Below are 20,613 nucleotides of genomic sequence, written 5' to 3'. Positions count from 1 at the left end.
CCTTTATATGTAGGATGATAGGACTTTTTGGAAACTTTTTCTTGCCCACAAGATGCCTGTTTTCAAGAAGTTGAACTACAAATATGTGTATCACCATTATGAATTTAAGAGTGATTGTAATTGGAGACTAGCTGGTGGAGCATTTAGCTGCTAAATAAACTAAAACTAGACCAAACTAGAGAGGGGACTGAATATTGGACATTGATTAGGTGAATACAAACTTATGTTGCTCTCTATCTACTGGATAACAAGGTTGCTGTGTTTACAGCTTCTTGCACTGCTCCTAAAAAAAAATAACTTTAAATGCAGGTTCAAGGCATCCTGGTAACAGCCAGCTGCAACAGTAGTCAACAACAAGCATCAACAAATAGAAGATGGCAGAGTTCAGAAACCTAGTTATAGTATCAATACCCAGCTCAGAATACAGCATATATAACCATGCAGTTCTGCTAATAAAGCCATCCAACCAGTGTGTGACTCATGTCTTAGTCATAATGTGATTTCCAAATTTGGGACACAGCTATTGAGGCTGTTTGTTCTAATCTCATATATGACGCCTGAAAGCTGCTGCAGAAGCTGATTAATTCATCAATACTGACTGTACTAACTGTAAATAGATTATTAATAAAGGGCCACGGCTGGTCTCACCTGTGTTTAAAGTTAAAATATTCATTTTACTTTTCTTCCTGTCAGTGTTCTCCAAGGTACTTCAACAGTTGGCTAAGCAGACAAGTCTCCCTGTGTCTAGACATGAAGGACATGCTGGATATTTACACAGAAAATGGTCGACCTTTTGGTAGCACACCATAGTTTGCACAAATAATGAATGTAGTTCTCTGTAATCAAAAGTTTCCTATTAAGTTTCTTGATCAATATCTTCATTTAAAGTTGCTTTATTGGCCTGACCACAGTTAAATACAGTGTTGCCAAAGCAGGTTGCACAAGGTTGCACTTGTTTATCTCTACACTTCCCCAAATAATCATTATCTTAAGTTGTCTAGACAGACTAATTTGGTGCATCATACTGCCTCCTCCCAGTAATGTATTCATTGCACTACAGCATTAGTCAGAGTATATTATGTACTGAGGTGAAGTGCAAACAATTTATTTGCAAAAAGTAAAAAACTCCTTTGCTGCAGGCTCTAAGAGTTACAGACATCTTAATATGGCAATATTTGTTAAAGCCTAATTGATTGCCACCCCCTCTTTGCCCTCCTCTGTTATTCTGCTGCATAAAGATACTGCTCCCTAGAGACACCCTAAACTTCTTTATACTTCCTCCCTCCCGTTTTCTTTCTTTCTTACTACTACACTACTGTTAGCATGCAAACGTGTCAACACAGTGACTTCTTCAGCTGTTCCACAGAGGGTACAACATTAGTTCCAACAGTAGTTATTTTGTCTCTTCCTCTTAGATCTCCTTGTTGAAGCAGAGTCTGGAGATGCAGCTGTCCCAGTCGCAGTCGTCGCTGCAGCAGCTGCAGCACCAGTTCAGCCAGGAGAGGGAGCACCTGAGGATGCAGCTGGATGAGCTGCAGACGGAGCACCAGAGGCGACAGCACCGCCTGCAGGAGGTCCACTGCTGTGCCATGCAGGACCTGGAGCACGCCAGGCAACGTGACCTGAAGGTGGGTGGTGGGGAACATGCACAAAACAAAAATGGTGCATTGAGGGAAGGAGTTGTACAAAAGTTCTATTTTAGGTGACTCAGAGACAAAAGGGCAAAATGCTAAGTTTTTAAAAATACACATGTATGTGTGGACTAGGAATTAATATTCTTTGAAGCAGATGTTTGAAGCATTCTTGAGAACCGCTCATCCAAAAAGCTTCACAGTCTGCACTGCACTTCCTCAGGCCCTGAGCTCTATACCCACAAAGTTTGAAGTTGATCAGATGAGCAGTTGTCAAGAAAATCAAAAGACAGACAGACAGAGATTCTTCCATTTATAGTTTGATTCACATTCTTGAAAACTATCCATCCAACCACTACCTATATAGCTCATCCTTTTGAGGGTCGTGAAGAGAGGGGGGCTGGAGCCAATCCCAGGTGACACTGAGTAGGAGGAAGGGATTATTCTGAAATTACATGCAAATAATGTATACATCTTTAATGAACACATGAACCAAGGGCTTTAGCATTTGCTTTAACATCTCCTCTGCCAGTTAGAGAAGCTCCTCAGGAGAAGCCATCCATGACATTTTAATCCAATAGAGCCTTGTCAGAGTCAAGGTTAGACTGGCAGTGAGTCATCACCATCATTACTCACTCTCCCTGACAGCAGACAGCTTCCATATCAAGCAGCTCTACTGACAGCTCTGTGTTTCCTCTTTATAATGTCAAAAATATGCATGCACAAACACAACGTACACACTCCACAAGGTGCCAAGAAAATGTTCTTCAACGCTAATCCTTCCATTTCACAGTCAAGGTCGATTTGGATCAGCTATACATCACAATTCCAAATCCATTTTTCAACTTGGAGGCTGTAACTGTATTAATGCTTTAGGCAGAATGGAGGTCAGAAGACAGAGTCCTTATGATGTGTTTTTTGGCAGCTCCTTGTATGCAAGGATCACCTCTGCGTCACACACAGCGCTTCATTATTTTCCTGTAAGCTAAACTGACTGCTATAACAATCACGCTCCTCCCTGTCTTCTTCCTCTCCTCTGCCACTCATTTCTTCTTGCAAACGCTGGTTTCACATTCGCCACAAAATTGACCACCTTTTTGAGCCACTCACTCAGAGTTCTCTGTCTTCTCCCACAGTTTTAGTTTTAAAGCAGGGAGGCAAAGCGTTAAAAGCTTTACGGAGGCTCTTTTATGGCAGCGGGGTGTTTATATTTCTGTCAGCAGTGCAGGCAGAGAAAAGTCAATTATCCAGAGTGGAGGCATTAGAGGGATGATTTGTGTATATGTGCTTTATGTGTTTGGGTGGATGGGAGGTACATTCAGACTCTATGGCGTTATCTGTTCACACTTCACAGACAGTCATATCCAGGGAGTAATAAAGTTGTTACAAATCCCTGCAACACACACACACACACACACACTTTCTCATAACCAAATTTAGCTCTCGGATTTGCTTCTACAAAAAGCTGCAAATAGAAGCAGTGAGTGTGCATGGAGCAATTGACAGACTATTGATTTGCTTATCATCGTTTGTCTTTCTTTTCTTATTTCTCAGACTCTTGCTCACTTCCTCTTCCCTGCACACTAAGAGTGAGAATTTTTATACCGTTATAAGTGCAGTTTTCAAAAGATATGTGGTTATAAATACAAATCGAAATGTCAACCACTTTGTTCCAGACTGAAATACCCTCACATTCATGGTCCCCAGATGATGAAATATAATGATTTGAGTTCAGTCTTTATTGTCTGAAATGGGAAATTAGACAGCGTGGCAAAAACAAACATCAAAACAGTCTGATTCATCATTAAAACAAGATTAAACAAGCTATGAGTTAGAGAGACTTATAATAGCAGTAAGTGTTAAAACAAATAAGAAAATACAAATTAAAACAGGTGAAACCAATAAAAGGTTTAAAAAAATTAAACAATAAGACAGCGATGGTCCTGCTGAAAACTGCAGAGGATGCAAATTAAGCAAATGATAGTCCTGGGAAATCTAATCTTCCACCATGAAAGAACCAGCTAAAACTTTTTCTCTAAGCCTTGACAACGTTTTCATTTTGCCTTGTATGAGAGAGTAGATCACTTCTCATCAATCATCCTCCTGGTTACCATGATTAAAGTTGGATTTGTTGTTGAGCATCAAAGTTTCTTTCCTGTGAAATGTTTTGATGTCTGCTTGATGGATTGGTGCCTAATTTGGTGCAGATGTTCATGGTTCCCAGATGATGCATCCTAATGACTTTTATGATCCTCTAGCTCCATCACTGTGTCAGAATTTCATTTTGTTTAATAGTTTGGTTTATGACCAAACATCTGCAAATCTAATGACTCACAGAAGACTCGACAGACCGCTACAACCTGCAAGGCAAGGGTCATGTGACAATGATAATTAAAAATGAGCTGACGTTTATATCTAAGAATTACACTCGAGTTGCAGTAAAAAAGCTCTTGAATGTTCATGTGTTTGCTCAGAGGAGGAATAGTCAATCAGAGATATAGACTGGTCCTACATCTGCCATATTGTATGTTCTTTAAAAAAGAATCCTTACAGTTTATTCAGTGGCATGTTATACTGTAAGAGCAGAAAACAGAAAATTTTATTTGTGTAAAATCTTTAAATCAATGGGAATAGTTCACATGGGGAATGAGCAAATTTGACAAATCAGTGTCAGATGTATTATTGTTTTTGCCAAAATAAAAAGAAAAGAGACCAAACTCTCTTCAATGTTAGAGGTCAAAAGAAGTTTGATTTTTCATCCTTAAGTTTGTGAGTCTGAGTAAAAGTGATTTTTACTTTTATCTCTCCAGTTTTACTTTCAGTAGTCTCATAAATCCAGATCCTGATCTGAATTTTAAAATCCACATTAAAAACATAACTGAAACTCCCTCTATTATATTTGGAAACTTGCCAGAGTGCAGTCATTTCTCACGGTCAGACACTGAAAAGGTTACGTACTGAATATGTCTTTATATCTAACAGGCTCAGGGAGTGTAATGCTCTCTGTTCTTTTCTGCTCAAGAAAGCTTCGAATAAACTGAACACCGTCATAACACAGCAGAGGGAGACAACATTACACCTGTTTTAAAGCCCTCTGTGTGCTGCAGTTAGTTAGGCATTAAGATTCTGCTCTTAGGTTTTAAATCACTCGACAGTCTGGCACCTGAATACGCACTTTTCGAGCTAACGTCCCTTTCAGACGCCTCAGTTGTCCTCGAGGTCAGGATTAAGATCTGTGCTGAAGCAGCTGCCACAGAGCCTGAAGGCCACAGTCTGAGTTCAGGCCTTTTGTGCGTTCAGCCCTCGCTCTTCTTCATCAGTATCGGCCATCTTTGTACTTAGTTAAATGGATTCACCCACCAGCTAAGTAACAAATATTGACTGTCCAGTAATGGAATGAAAATTGAACAACCAGACCTCCACACACAAACAGCACACAGGAGGAGGAAGAGGAAGAGGAGGAGGAGGAGGAGGAGGAGGTCACTGTAGCAACATTACAGTCAATTGGTAATTATAGGATTCACTGCGATTAGAACTAATTAATGTGTTCTGTTTAATTAAAGGAATAAAAGCCGCAGCAGAGAAGGACCGATGATCAATACCAATGGATAAGAGAGATTAGAGGCTTTTAAAAACTCACTTTCTCAAATTGTGACAAAACCTCCTGCTGGAGTTTCAACTCACATCTGCTTATGTGTTTTTAACTGACCTGAGAGATTAGATTAGATTAGATTAGAGCGACTTTCTGTTATGTGATGTGTTATAGGGTGAAACAGTATACATGTGCAGGCTTTAGTTATTATAGTGAAAGATGTAAATTAAATGCGTAAGATTTGATCGGATCACTCGGTAGTAGAGCTGCACAATTTTAGCACGACTTTCTCTCATGATTTTTTTCTGTAGGTTTATTGCACTCATTTACCATATACATGAGGAAACTCTGGTTTGTGGTGACATTTAAGGTGATTGTGTAGATTTGTAGCGTTATCCATTGCTGCTGTTATTATGGCAAAAAACTACTCGCAATGTACGTGATTCTGATTTAAGTCATCTCGTCTGAAACCAAAAAACTTCCACAACACAGAATGTGTATCTTTTTTTGGCACGAGTACAGTAGAGGCGGTTAGATATCTCGTCTTGTTCTAACCAGCATCAGCAGGGTTTTCTGAAAATATGGCTTCAGACCAAAAAGAAGAAGAAAAAAGAACATTTCAGGCTGCTAGGCTGCTGTGTGAAAGTGCTACGCATCAGGTCACAGGCCTTGTCCAAGAAGACAAGAAATGGCTTCCAAATAGATGAGAACTTCTTTATGAAGCTGGTTCTCACGAATCTTGAGTTTTAGGAGAGATGTCATGTCAGCCTTCCACCTCTGAAAGGAAGGGAGAAACGGTGACTTCCTCTCCCTCAGAATTAGTCTCTAGTGTCAGAGGTTGTTGCATGGCTTCATGGAGGCTGTCAAAGACCAGGCTCCATGGGGAGAGGCCTTAGAGCACCAGTACGATTTTAATGTGATCAGTCACACAGCTCTGCTCAGGAGTGGTAAATAAAGATCAGTTACTTCCATGAAGAAGGTAGAGAAGAGTCAAATACATGATTCAGAGACAGGGTTAATGCACAGCAGATGATCTGACGAGGATATATTCATATTTAGTGGATGCACAACCAAATACACTGTGAACAACAACATCCTGTCATTAATTAAATGCAACACTTTTGTTGTGGGGCTTTTTAAGTGTTACCATAAAAACACAGCACGACTGCCGTGTCAAACACTCAGACTGTGAGGCTGCTGTCCGCCGACTCACACTCAGGCTCATTTGAATATTCAGAGCTCTTTTCAATTCCATGAATCATTTCCCAAAGGCATCACATATTGGAGAATTAAAATGCCACAGATGTTGCTGTCAACCTTCCATGAATATCATTTTAGATGTTCCTTGTTGATGGGTTCTAGTTATAATTTGCAAAAAGAAAAAAAAGGCATCTTAATATTTTACTGACAAACAAAAAATGAGTTAAACTCAGTGTGAACTGCAATTTTCTTGTCTGCAGCGGTGAGCTTTTAGGGCTTCACGCGATAATGAAAATGAGTTCTGAACTCTTGAATATTCTGAGACTGCAACTGTGTTTTCCACTTCGATATTAAACATTTTCTACACTTAATACGTCATTTTTGAACAGTCATCACCTGTTGCTATCCTACACTGAATTAACTCACCTATTAATAACTTGTATGGATATTATTTTAAACTCAGACAGTTTATGGGCTTGTTAACAAGCTGTAAAGATGAAAATGTATATGTTTGAGGTAGTGGGAATCCATGACATCATACATCATGCTCACACAACAGGTACAAGAATGAAAATTATAGCAGGCTGTGAAAACATTCTGTTTGTTCTGTTTTGTTTTTTAAAGATAATTTCATTATTTTCCTCTTTTCTTTTATAAGTTTCAGTGTTTTCCCTGAACTCGCCTCTGCCATCTCAGATATCTGTTCACCAGCTATGAACTAAATATAGTACAGTGGTGAAACGGCTGGATTATTTCCTGCAAATTAAAGATGTATCTTGCGAGCACCTGCACCTAATTCAAGTAGGCAGAAAAAGAAACAGATTAGGTGGATAGTGTTACTAAAAGGGGACTTCTTATGCTCATTTTCCAGCTCTATATTTTTATTCTCAGTAGTTTTTAAAAAATCCTTGTTCATTGTTTACAGGTCCTTTATGCAGCACTTAGCTCACTCTGTTCTGATTTCCTGAAGTTTCCTCTGTTTCTGGAGCAACATAAACCAACTATATGCCACAAGCTGACATCAGGTCAGGCCTGAAAGTAGATAAAAACATCCCAGTCTGATCCAGCATCTGTTGGATGATCTGGAACAAGCCAGATCCATGTAGGCCCCACTCCAGAACCGGATCTGCTGCCGATGCCCCAGCACCAGACACCACAGGACACCCTCAGAGGTCCCGTGTCCCTGCCCTGATAGGTCAGAGCTGTTTTGACAGGGGGACCTCCACAGTATTAGGCAGGTCCCACAGATACTGGATCAGACTGGGATCTGCAGTGTTTGGAGGCCAGGTCAACATCTCAGGCTTGATAATCACATCAATATTCGCAGCCCTCTGAACTTGTAATTGAATGAAGTCGTCACCTCTAACAGAAAGTAAGGAAGAGAATAATAGGTAAACAGTTTACACTTGCACCAACAATATCAGCGACAGTTCTCATTAAGTAAAGCAATACTGCATCCCAGAGGAGAACTGAACCACTGTAATCAAGTTATTATTAATTACAGAGAACTGTCGTCACACTGGTAGTAAAATAGTTCAAACTGAGCTGCGGCTGCTGATCGTCGTCGTCCTCTGCCAACAAACCACCCAGCTGAGAGCCACGTTCATCAGATTGATGAGCTTAATAAACGCCTGACTCGACCGGTATTGGTTGGATTGTTGATAAAGTTTAACTGCAGCACCAACGGCAAATGTGTTTCTCCCAAAAAAAAATCAAATAAATAAAAAACATTTCCTACAAACCCACTTCTGCACGAAATGTGGATCCTCACACATCAACAACAGCTTTTTCTGCCAGAGTAAACGTTCAGCTGCCAGCAGTGTAATGTTGTCTGCAGAGTGTGTGTGTGTGTGTGTGTGTGCGTGTGTGTGTGTGTGTGTGTGTGTGTGTGTGTGTGTGTGTGTGTGTGTGTGTGTGTTGTGGCAGCCCTCCAGTCAGTAGTGCTAATGCTTGATACTAATACTGTGTATAAAAGTGTTTGTCAGTTTTCTTTACTAATATTCTAATATGTTGCTGTGGTTGTTAAGCGCTGAGGTCAACAACAGCTGGATGAAACTAACTGAACACAATTTAATTAATTACTTCATTAAGAAAAAAAGCAAATGCAGTGAACGAAATCGGTTGAAAAACAGGTTTTATTTTGTTAAAGAATTAATTTAGACTCTTGTTTTCTCCACAAACACAGTTATTAATAGGAAATTCAAGAGTTTCATCTTGTGTGAAGCCTGTCTGGACTCTTCTGTATTTCAGGAAGCTTTTAATGTATAATTATTGGAGGTGTATTTATGATTAACTTATTGACATGTGTCAATAATACACATAATTATCACACGTTTCCTAATCTTTCCCCTTCTTGTTCTACTCTGCCAATACATTTAGTCACAAAACTCCCAAAAATCTGTTGAGATAATGCAAATTTTCTCACTCAGTATAATGTTATTTAATTATTGATAAAGAAATTAATGACAGAAAAATCTGTTGGTCTTTGGAAATGAGCAGCTTTATGATTTTGAACCACTGCCTCCATCTGTGCAATGACTTCCAGAAAATTAGCTCCATATTTGAAAAAGAAAACGATCACAGTGGTCTCATTTTGCTACGACTGAAACATTTCTAAGTCTAATTCAAGAATAATAAGAATATTGCATATTAATATTTGAAATATTGTCAGTCTCAAAGTTTACAGTTCGTCAGGAATCCATCGAAATTGTTCGAGAATGAAATAAAACTATACAGAAGAAATAGAGAGAACTGTCATTATTACAGTTAATACGATGTACTTTGACAGTGCAGGTGTTTTTAACTCAAAAACTCACTTCAGTAGAATAACTTTCAACTGAACGTTCTTCATTGAAAAGATCAGAAAACCTGTAGGAAAAGTTTTTCTAAGACTTAAATCTGTAAGTATTGTCTGTGTTTCTCTAAGTCTGCATAGTAGAAATACTTTCAGCAACAGTGTTTTTAATTTTTATTCTCCTCTCGGCTGGTGAGTCAGTAATGATTGGCCAGTTTCCTCTTAAATCCTCACAGATATAAGTAGAAACTGGCCATACACGGGATTTAAACAGGATTTAAAATGTGCCTAAAATAACTTTCCTATCTTTCTCTGCCTCACTTTTCCATTTTCATTCTTAAATCCCTTTTCTCATTGCTTCTTTTCCTCCCTCTCCTATCACCTCCTCCTCTCATTTTCTTAAACTCTTCATCAACAAATCTTCCTGTCTCCACTCTTCCTCTACCCTACTTTCTCCTCCCTCACTCTCTCTCTCCCTGTTCTCATGCCCTGTCTTCTTTCCTTTCTGTTATCCTCTTTCCCCTACCTCCCACCCCATCCCTTCTCCTCCGTCCCCCTCGTCCTTTGTCATCCCTCCATCAGGAGCTGGAGGAGCGTCTCCGCCATCATCACCATGCAGAGCTGCAGTCTCTCAGAGAGGCTCACCGCCAGAGCATCGAGACGCTCAAACAGCAGTCAGAACAAGAGCTGCAAACACTCCGCTTTGAACTGGAGGACGAGGGCAAAGCCATGCTGGGTAAGTGTGTGTGTGGGTGTGGGTGCATGCATAAGAAACTCACCCTCCCACAACCTTTTGGCACATTTTACACTGATATGGGATTTTTGGTCCCAGTCTGCTCTGATTTTACTGTGGAAACCAAAGTCACAATGAAAGAAAATACTGAAAAATAAAGCCCCTTTTATCCTTTCAAAGCAAAATTTTACCTTCAAATAACAACTTCAAAATCATTTTGATAGCACATTGTCTTGTAATACTGAGGATGGAGCCTCCGTCAGTCCTGACCACCTGTTCTTGCTCTAGGTAACTTTGGTGATCAGGTACGATCTCTCTATAACTGAGTGTGCGCTTAAACTGCAGGAATCAGGCCCAGCAAGTTAAAGAGTGATGCTGAACTGTAGATCAGTTAAAAAGACTTAGAAGTCATTAAAAACCAGCGTTCATCTCTGATATCCAGGCAGGAAACTCTGAAAATATCAAGAATTATAAACAGAGTTTGGTGTGTTTGTTACAGCGACAGCACTTCCTGCTCCAGAAATCAAGGATCATGGGTAATATACACCGTTTGGCTGTGTTTCGGTTCAGTGAGTCAGAGGTAGTGATTGATTGGCTTTGTTTTCTGTACTCAGACTCATAGCCCAATAGAAGTAATTACCACTCGCAGCTGCAGGAGGCGCTGTTGCTTGGCAAAAGTTACATAATGTTGCTTTAAGCCAATGCAGATCTTTGCCAGAGGAAATGTTAAAAGGTGCAGTCTGTGATGTAGAGGAACTGTAGTAAGAGGTGTTTATTAGGTAAAATGAGGACATCAGCAGGGCTCTGAAGTTTAACATGGACCAAATATATCTCTTAAAGTGCCGGAAGATCTCAGTCTTACCCATTTTCTTGCGCTAACACACCAGTACTGTGCTGTGATAAATGGTCTTCCATTAACCTTCATGTCATGGTCCTGACACTGAAGAGCTTCTTCCATCTATCTCTCACCTCCCACATCCTGACATCTTTTTATTACCTTTTTTTCTCTCCTCTCTTACTTTCCTTCATCCTCTTACTGTGTGTAAAAGTGTGTGTACGTCTGTATATGTATATTCTCCTCTACATCTTCATAATTTGGGAACTGCAGCGGTCAGTTAGAAGTACTCTCAGCTTTCACAGCTTTATTTCTTTTATTCTCGCATTACAGTCGAGTGGAAGGCTTCTAACAGTGTGTGTTCCCTCTCTGTGCTTCTCTAAACCATTAGACTGTTTGCAATAAAAGGTGTTCATTGGAGTGAGGATTAAAGGCCACTTGGGTAAAGCCAGCGGAGGCACTTTTCTTTATGTGCAAAGGAAAAAAAAAAGATATATTTATTTATTTTGTAATGAAAATGCCTTTGCAGCTAATGAGCACTGGAGGAAGCTTTTCACTGAATCTGAAACCTGCAGACGAGCTTTGTTTCCTCATGTGTAATATTTTCTGCACAAATGAAATATGACTTTCTGTGCCCTTTGTTCCCGTCAGCCTCTCTGCGATCAGAGTTGAACCACATCCACGCGTCGGCCATCGAACACCTGAGACAAACCCACCAACAGGAGTCAGCTGTTGCCAAAGCGGAGCTGGAGAAAACGCTGGAGAACAACCGGATACAGGTATATACACTGGTTTATCTAAAATGTCTTCTTCACATCGTCATCTGAACTTGAAACAGAAACCAACAGAAAGGCCGTATTTACATCATGTTTTTGCACCATTTGATCTTGTTGCAGTTTCTTCCTCTGCCATGGTTTAATGGTGTCTGACAGGAGAATTAGTGCCACCAGCTGTTTATCTTGACAAACCATCTCCTAATGTTTGCATAACAGTGGTGGATGGGAACCAGCATTAATTTGCATTTTCCTTTGCTGATTTTCTCAAAATTCGATTAAAATTTGAGCTGCATTCGGTTGGAGATCCACTTAGAGTCAGTGTGTTTCTGACACAAACACTAATCTCATCTTTTCCATGTCACACAGCAACAACTGTTTTAATGTTTTGATTTGTTTGTTTGTTCGTTTTGTCATTCATCAGAAATTAGATTGGGATGGAGAGACAATATTAGATAATGTAACCAGAATGCCTCACATAACATCTACCACACACACACACACACACACACACACACACACCACCCGGCAGGCCACCCTCTTGCCATCTCTTGTAAATCTTCCTAATTACCCCGAACACCACGGGTTCCTCTCTCATCACCTTGTGATACAGATGTTCTAGCAGAGATGCACAGCTGGTTGTCTTTAATACCCCCCTACATCTCACCATCAGTCCCTCTCATCTTTAGTTGCCAAGGCGATAAGGAGTCAATAAAGGCTAATAGTCTGGAGTTTCAGGCTGAACTGCCTGTCTGTCATACCAAAAGTCTGTAGCAAATGTAGAAAAAATTAGCCTGCAGTGTACAAGCTTCTTTTGGACCCCAAAGTAGATTCACACTGAGTCACAGGCCTTCATCGAGTCAGATTCTGTCCTCTGCTCCCACATAAGAAGATTTTAGTTGCTTAATTAGTTAAGCAACTAAAATCTTTAACTGTCTTGAACTGTGCAACAGATTTTCACATATTCTCTGACTAGGACTGAATCATAGTGAAATAACATTATTCCCCATGTTGTTGAGTATCCCCAGCACTTCGTCAAGGTCCCTAAAATCCTACGTTACCTTCATTCAGAGTAGGCAGCAGTTTTGTGAGTTGAAACCTTGTGTCTCAAAACATGCTAAAAATGTTTTATGTGACATGATATTTATCACATTTTGGGACATTTCACAATGAAAATCAAAACATGCTCATGGGTCTGTTCACTGTCATATTGGAATTACTCAAAATTAGATGCTAGGGTCTGACTACCACAGTGCTTGTTCAAAATGTGCCTGTTGATAGGGGCTGATTGCTTGGCCTATGTTAATCCAGCTTGTAGCTTTTTCTCTGAAGTTGGCTGCTGCAGTAGTGTCTGATAGTGTAGAGAGTGCAGTTACAGCTGAGTTTGGCCTTTCTTAAAACCCTGGCATGTGCTGAACTGCCCTTGTAGTTCCACCTTTTTCTTCACTTCAAGTCACATGTAGAAAAGTGATGTTTGAAGCTTTCCCGCTTATCCAAAAAACTTCACAGTTGACACTGCACTTCTCTGGGTCTTCAGCAAAACACCCACCAAGTTTGAAGTCAAATGGATGAGTGGTTGTCGAGAAACTTGAAAGACAGACAGACAGAGTTTCCTCTATTTGGCAGTTTGTCCTTTCACCATCTGCTGTTTTGAGCAGGTTTCATGGCACAAACTATAATCCACCAGGTGAATTTCATTTTTAATGAATTTAAACTTGTAAACTACGGTTTAAGAAACTAAATTATGTATTCATGTTAAAAACTGTAAAGACAGAGACATTAAGAGTTTGTGTTTACAATAATTCCTTGTTTACCGTGGCGGAGCCTGAATGGCACTTAAACTGAAACTTCCTGAGTTGAGTCATCAGAGTGGCAGAGCTCAGCAGCAGATAGTCGTCACGCTGTGTTAAATAATGTTTTTATACCTCCAATTACTTAACAGACGGGGAGGAAGAGCTTGATGAAGTACAGGGTTGTGTCTGGGTGTGTGCACTTCTGTGTGTTTGTGTACACACTGTCGTCTGTCTCTGCGGAGATACTTAACATGTTTGATCTAACACAGCTGTCTGATCAGCATCAGTATCTGTTGACATCCAGAATCTGTTCTGTTCTCTTTCCATTATATTGTTCTATTTCTGCTGTTTTTGGTGTTTGAGACAAAGTCAGAAGTTTCTGTCTTTAATACAGTGCAGTGTTTGCTTTAAGGTTTCACTTTGAACCTGAAATAATTTTATTTAACAGTATATTTAAAGTATCTCAGAAGAGAAACCAGGTTCAGCTGCAGAGAAAATTGAGGATTTTCTACTTTGTTCTGTTTTATATGATTGTAAATTGAACATTTCTGGGTTTTGGATTTCTGGGTTTTGAAAGTCCAGTTATTAGTCCGAAAAGCTTCTAAAGTAAGCAAATAAAGCAAAGTAAAGAATAAACACCAAGAACAGAAAAGTAATGCATGGTAAAAATAATTGAATAAAGAAAATAATGATGAAGAATACATCATTTATACACTGGGGCACTAGAACTTTCCATTTAAACTAAAGATAAACCACATTTCTATGATAAAAAAAAGTTGTGTCTCACATTCAAGTTAATTTTATAGACAGGCAGTGAAGCATAGGTCAATTATATGCTGTCAATCAAACTGGATGGATGACACTGATCATCTAATATCCATCCATCATCCCTTTATAAAAAATAAAAGTCCATTTTCATCAGGAAATCACCCCCTGATTCAGTCTACCAGCTAATGCCTTTGCTCAATAAATATTTGAGTACCTTATTTATTTTTCAAAGATTTAAAAATGAGAATAGAGAGGGATTGTGGCAAGAAGGGCCCAAAATAAATAAATAAATAGCACGCATAATATTCACAATTTCACTGCTTATTTTAGCTGAGATGTTTGGGAGTGGAGGTGAAAGTGAGATTACAAAGAGAAACGGAGAGTAGACAGGGGAGAATAAAAAGTGATGACAGAGCAACAGCGACAAGATGAGAAAAGAAATAAATCTCAGTGCCCCCGAACCAGCCCACAGTCAACACCATTCATCTGCCCTGAGTGTGAACATCCAACAAGTCACAAATAATAAAACACATACTTCTCAAATTTGTCCTAAATTCTCTGAAATAAACCAATTTAGATAAAATTCTTTCTTCTTTTTCCTTTTTTTTTGTCAGCCCTTTCTTGTTAACTTCTTTTTGAGCCTCATCTCCTCCTTGAATGAAGCCAGGAGTTTGACGACATGGAGAGTAAAATGAGTAAATGAGTCATTAAAGATTAATCTGCCTCGTCCCCATTGTGCTTAATTGCGCCGCTAGGTTTATGGACAGCAAAAATCAGCCCAGTTACATTAAATTAAGTTGCTGAGTGAGACTCAGATAGAGACAGATAGTGAAAAGAGGAGTATGAGAATATGAGGCTATTATACTATTATTGCTTTTGGATATATGAACACAGCCCCTGGCACAAACTGTTATAGCGGCAAGTTGAATTAGATTTTTTGCAGAGTGGAGAATCATTAGTAGACAATAACTTTGAGTTGAGTGACCCTCTACAGTGACTCTTCAGATTAGGTCTTTGCCTCTTCATTCAAGTCTGTAATCATAATAATCAATTTGGCAAACAAGTCCCCACTCTGCCTCCCATCAGCCTGTGAGTTTTAACTCCTAACCTCTGCAGTTTTTGCATGTTAATGGCTCGTAGGTCCAAATGGCAACAGCTTGACAGAAACAGTTGTGTTTCCAAAGCTTCCGACCACATCTGCCTCTTTTTGAAAAATCTGAAGTCGTATGAAATGATTTCTAATAACATTATTAAGTCCTTGAGTCCTGTTTTGTAGAATCCAAAACACTGGTCACTCATATTTTGACCTTTTAGTTGTTCATCCAGTCAAAACATCATTAAGTTTTGAGGTTCCTTCTCAGTAAATTAACGTCTTAGGCTGGTTTGGGTGATGTTTTGTCATGTGTCCATTTTGACCAGTTTGGTTCTTTAGATTTTGTTGTATGTTGACATGATTCATCACTCACTTACAACTTTTACTTCGGGACATGGTGTAGTATCATGCTGGAAGTAGCCATCAGAAGACACTTAATTGTGCCAAAAAGGGATGTACATAGTCAGTAATAATACTCAGATAGGCTGTGACATTTAAATGATGATTTATTCCTATTAAGACAGAACAGGTCACCTTTCAAGCTGATGGGCTTAAGAATGTGGTCACACTGTATGCGTAGCATTTATATCTAAGATGCACTCTGCATGCATCCACACCTGCATTAACATGCGGTTCTTCTTTATTTAGACAACATATCCGTAAAAATGCTTGATCCTGCATTTTCCTTAATGCAACTGCAGCATCTTTCATGACTCCCTCCCTGCCTGATAAACACCCACGTCTTTTAAACTCCACACTTAAGTTTATAACTCCCTCCAGAGCCACAGAAAAGATCATTCAAATGTTTTTCACAGGCTGAAGTAGTACTCCTTTTGACAAGTAAACAGGCCTTCATGTGTAAAATCCGTGGACCACCAACAAAGAGCTGAATACGCCCTCATAAACCTTCATGTTGTGCTAAGTTTTAGAAGTTGTGAGTCACTTATTTAAGTGACGTTCCAATAATGGACTCGTTGTAAAAGTAGGCAGACTGTGTGTTGTCTTTGTGCGAGTGTTTGATTCAACCTACGCGTTATTCACTCCCACCCAGCCGAGAGAATCACTTGTTCATTTTCTCACTTTCAAATCACGACTAGAAGAAGCCAGATCTCGTGTCACCGCGGAGCTCAGAAGAAAAAAGGGCAACTCTGCAGGAGGTCATGAGTAAATATGGAGAGTTGGTTGTTGTTTACATGGAGTCATTCAGTGATTTGGATTTGGACTGTGAACATTAATGAGCTGAGTGAGTGATTCAGACGAGCGTCTGGAGGATCTGCATTCATGTACAGTGCTTATGACTGAAATCTTACTTTTGTCAAATTTGTGAATCTGTCTAATCTTTGAAAAATAAACAGTTGACATGAGCAGAACTGCACTATCCTTTTACAAATTAAAGGTCCAGCAATAAAGTCAAGTGCAATACACTGTAATTCACCCACAGGGACCATATAGTGCATTTATGATAAGGAATAAAGGCCAGAGTATACACATGAGTATTTATGATTACAGTCCACTGCTGTATAATGGATGATAATGAATATTACCATTTATTGTCAGTTCATTCATCAACATTCATTGTTAGTTCACCAGCATGACAATGACTCACTTGTTGAACATTAATCAAGTCTTCTTTTTGTTAATTATGGGCCCATTTTTTGTTACTAAAGAAACTACAGATTATTGAATAGACGCCCATTATAAAACTCCACCTTTGAAACTTCTGTATTTTAGGTCAATTTGTTATATTACATAGTATCAAATGAGACAATGGCCAAAATCAGACTGTTGTGCTAAATTGGCAGCTTATTATGAACTAAACACTGAGCTACACCCAGTTTAATCCAATGCAACAGCCCCTCACTAAAGCTTAGCATATCCAAATATCTTAAAGGACAAATGTGTAGGATTTAGTGGCATCTAGTGGTGAGGTCGCAGATTGCAACCAACCGAAACCCCTTCAAACATGTAGTCTACAGTGGTCTTCAGAGTCTACAGTGGTCTTCAGAGTCTACAGTGGTCTTCAAAACACAAAAGCCACTCTCTAGAACCAGTGTTTGGTTTGTCCATTGTGGGATACTGTAGAAACATGGCAGCTTCTGCCAATATATCCCCTTAAATCCTGCTGTGGCTCAGGAGATTGAGCAGGTCTTCCACTAACCAGAAGGTTGGTGGTTTGATCCCCAACTCCTCAGTCTGTGTGTCGAAGTGTCCTTGGACAATGTACTAAATCTCCAGGTGCCATCAGATATGAATGTGTATGAATGTAACGTGTAGTGTAAATCGAATTTAATTTTAATTTAATTTTTAATTTTTTTTCCATCCAGAATTACATTAAACAGAACTCTGACTAAAATTGATCTTTTAATTAGCTTTATTGGTTATGAAACATTTCATTTTTATAGCTTTGTTGAGTATTCACTGTCTCATTTGTGTAGATTCATCCTCATGGTAGTTTTATCTTATTAAAGGTTTAAAAGTCTGACAGATTGCCTGAGCACTGAAAGACCCACACAGTCAGGGAGATATTATTATTAAAACACAACATTGCTCAAGGACTGCTAACACTACACTCAACTCGTCAAAATGCAAAAATGAATAATACAGATGTTGTTTTTCAAACCTTTTCTCAGGAGCGTGAGCTGCTGGGTCGGATCACTGAGCTGCAGGAGGAGGTGTCCAGGAGGAAGAACCACATCGCTCAGCTGGACCACCAGATCCACACGCTCAATGAGAATATCAGCACTCTGACTAAAGAGCTGGAGCTCAAGGGCAAGGAGGTGCTCAAGATCCGCAGCGAAGCCAATCAGCAGATAAGGTACGAGTCAGTGCTCAGTCCTGAACTGATAGGATCGCAACAACAGTGCAAAACAAGACAATACTAAACTGAAAACCAGACACTATTGAGCTCAGTTACTCAAGCTGTAAATTGGTCTCCATGATGGACAAACTCTGTTTCAAGACAGACTAGATAGTAACACACTTTGTATTTGTTGAAAGCACCTACTGATCTGAATAAGGCTGTCAGTTCAGTGCATTCATCTTCTGTCATGTATATTTGAAAAAAGACTTCTGACTCAATTCATAGTGTTTTAAATCGCTGAAGTTGCCAAACTGACATCCTTTTCATCCGAGGTCTTTCCTCATGAATCTGACTCTTTTCTTTGTGTCAGATTTAGTCTCTTTCTGAAATATTCATGGTCACATAGCTGGACTTTGCATGCTCTCAAACACAGGAGAACCATACACCAGTTTGTTCACAGTGTGGTTTCATCTTAATACACCGTAATGTGGCAACCAAACTACTGAATATTTTTCTGAATTCATGAATTCAGAGTGGTGGTCCTCAAGTTCTTCACTGGGATCACTCCATGGTGTAGTGGTGTTTTTATGTTTTGGTTCTGCTTTTGGTGCTTGGCACTAATCACAAACCTTACTTCAGGTGCCAGACAAACAGTATGGCTTGTATGGTGGTGATAGAGTTTGATTTTGAGAACCAGGAATTTAGATTTTAGCTCTACCAAAGAAATGCATTGGGGAAATTATATTCGCTTTCAAGTAGATGAGAAGATGACCACTCTCATGTACATTAACAGAGGCAGTTAGCTTAGCTTAGCATAGAGAGTGGAAACGGGAAAAACGCTAGCTTTGCTGTATGTTAAATTAAAAAAGAAAAAAAAAGGAATAAGCAAAAACTAAAATAGGACATAGAATATTAACAGTAGAGGGTTGCAACATTATAGGATTAGTTTGAAATTATGAAAAATATACATACTCACTTTCTTTCTGAGCTAGATGAAAAGATTGACGCCACTCTCATACCTGTATGTTAATATAAGGCTACCGCCTGTTAGCTTAGCTTAGACTGGAAACAAGTCTAAATAGCTAGCCTGGCTCTGTCCAAAGGTAACAAATCTGCCTAACAACACCTTTAAAGCTCATAATTAACACTTAATATCTTTGTTTAATGTGTACAAAAGCCGACTTAAAATACAGTTTGAAAGCTCTGTCCCTTTAAAAACATTAGCAACACATTAGCACTGACATTTTAGGGTAGCCTCAATATCTAAACCCCCATAAGACAAATACAGTACTAGTGCACACACTCAACCCTTCCTGCTCTCGGTGGTCTCTGTCATCAGTGCATGTTACTGAATTTGATGTCAGTGATTGTATTCGGGTGACGATATTTTCTGCAATCCTACTCTGCTCCAGTCATGTTGAAAATAGACCAAGATGAAAGAGAGAGTGAAAGAAAAAGCCCAAACAAGACAAATCACTCTCTCTCCCTCTTTCTCCCTCTCTCTCTCTCTCTCTCGCACACACACATTGTTTTCGTCTCCCTCTCTCTTTCGACCGGTGTCAGGAGCCCATTGATCAGGAGATGTGAAGGTTATTTAGAGTAAAAGAAAACGGAATCTATAATCATGTTGTTCCCTGCAGGCATGTTATGAATTTTTTAAAGTGTTGTATGGCTAATGTGGTCCAGCTACTCATTAGAATCAATCTGTAATCATGGATTTATGTGTGCGTTTGAAGGGTTTTCTGCATGTGTGTGTGTTTGACGGCTGCTCCCATGATGCTTTGTTCTCTAACATGTATTCATGTGCCGCTCGCCTTTATGTACATGCGTCCTCTCTCTCTCTCCCTCTCTTTGCTGGCAGGCTCATGCGCAGCACATTTCTCCTTCTGTTACGTAACTCCCCGTCTGAATCCTGGTCACAGGGATAAAAATAGGCTGATAAATAAATAAAGAGGAAGCAGAGAGAGATAAGATGTGCGCCCCTCGGGGAGAGTTGGCCCAGTCGGAGTGAGAGGCAGACAGACATCCATGTTTCTCCTCCATCCTCCGTCCTCCTTCTCATCCCTTTCATCGGGCCCCTTTTTCTCCTCCTCATTTCACTATTATCGTCTTTTATTCCCAATTTCCATCATTTTCCTCTTCATTTAGCTCATTTCCTCCCACAGCAAAACCCTCTACATGCTTATTATTTCACAATATGAATAGTTTATTACATCGTCTGCACACTTTTACGCAAATGTTTTACATTATGTATACATCAGGTGTGCGTACATGTTATATTTTACACTTAACTCCACCACATTCATGTTTTAGTGCATTTTCACATCGTCTCATTTCATTCTGCTGCTGCTTTGCTCAAACTTATAATTCACATTTCTGTCATAATTGCATTCATAGTGTGTTTTCATGCAATTATAGTCTTGGAATTCATTGCTGCCTCTGTTTTTTTTTTTTTTTTCCTAATCTCACCAACATTTCCTCCGTGGGGCAATCCATTATGTTCGCTTCTCCTGGGAGAGCGAGAGAGAGAGACAGAGAGGGAGAGTCTGCAGGTCTCTGATTAAGTCTTAAAGGGAAATGTCATGTCATTTAAAGAGATAA

General features: G+C 39.5%; 1 protein-coding gene across 3 annotated transcripts in view; it reads left to right on the top strand.

Annotated features, from left to right (window-relative positions):
* fam184ab (family with sequence similarity 184 member Ab) overlaps positions 1–20,613 on the top strand; it is a 118,954-nt gene that overhangs the window by 81,013 nt on the left and 17,328 nt on the right. For all 3 annotated transcript variants that reach the window (XM_051071756.1, XM_018679516.2, XM_018679517.2), the window contains 4 exons: positions 1,416–1,628; positions 9,800–9,953; positions 11,437–11,564; positions 17,843–18,027. In XM_051071756.1, coding sequence (XP_050927713.1) covers positions 1,416–1,628; positions 9,800–9,953; positions 11,437–11,564; positions 17,843–18,027 — 680 coding nt within the window. The remainder of the gene's footprint in view (positions 1–1,415; positions 1,629–9,799; positions 9,954–11,436; positions 11,565–17,842; positions 18,028–20,613) is intronic.

Source organism: Lates calcarifer, linkage group LG7_1 (assembly GCF_001640805.2).
Source record: "Lates calcarifer isolate ASB-BC8 linkage group LG7_1, TLL_Latcal_v3, whole genome shotgun sequence".
In the NCBI taxonomy this organism is placed as follows: Eukaryota; Metazoa; Chordata; class Actinopteri; family Centropomidae; genus Lates; species Lates calcarifer.
This window is presented reverse-complemented; position numbering and strand designations above follow the sequence as displayed.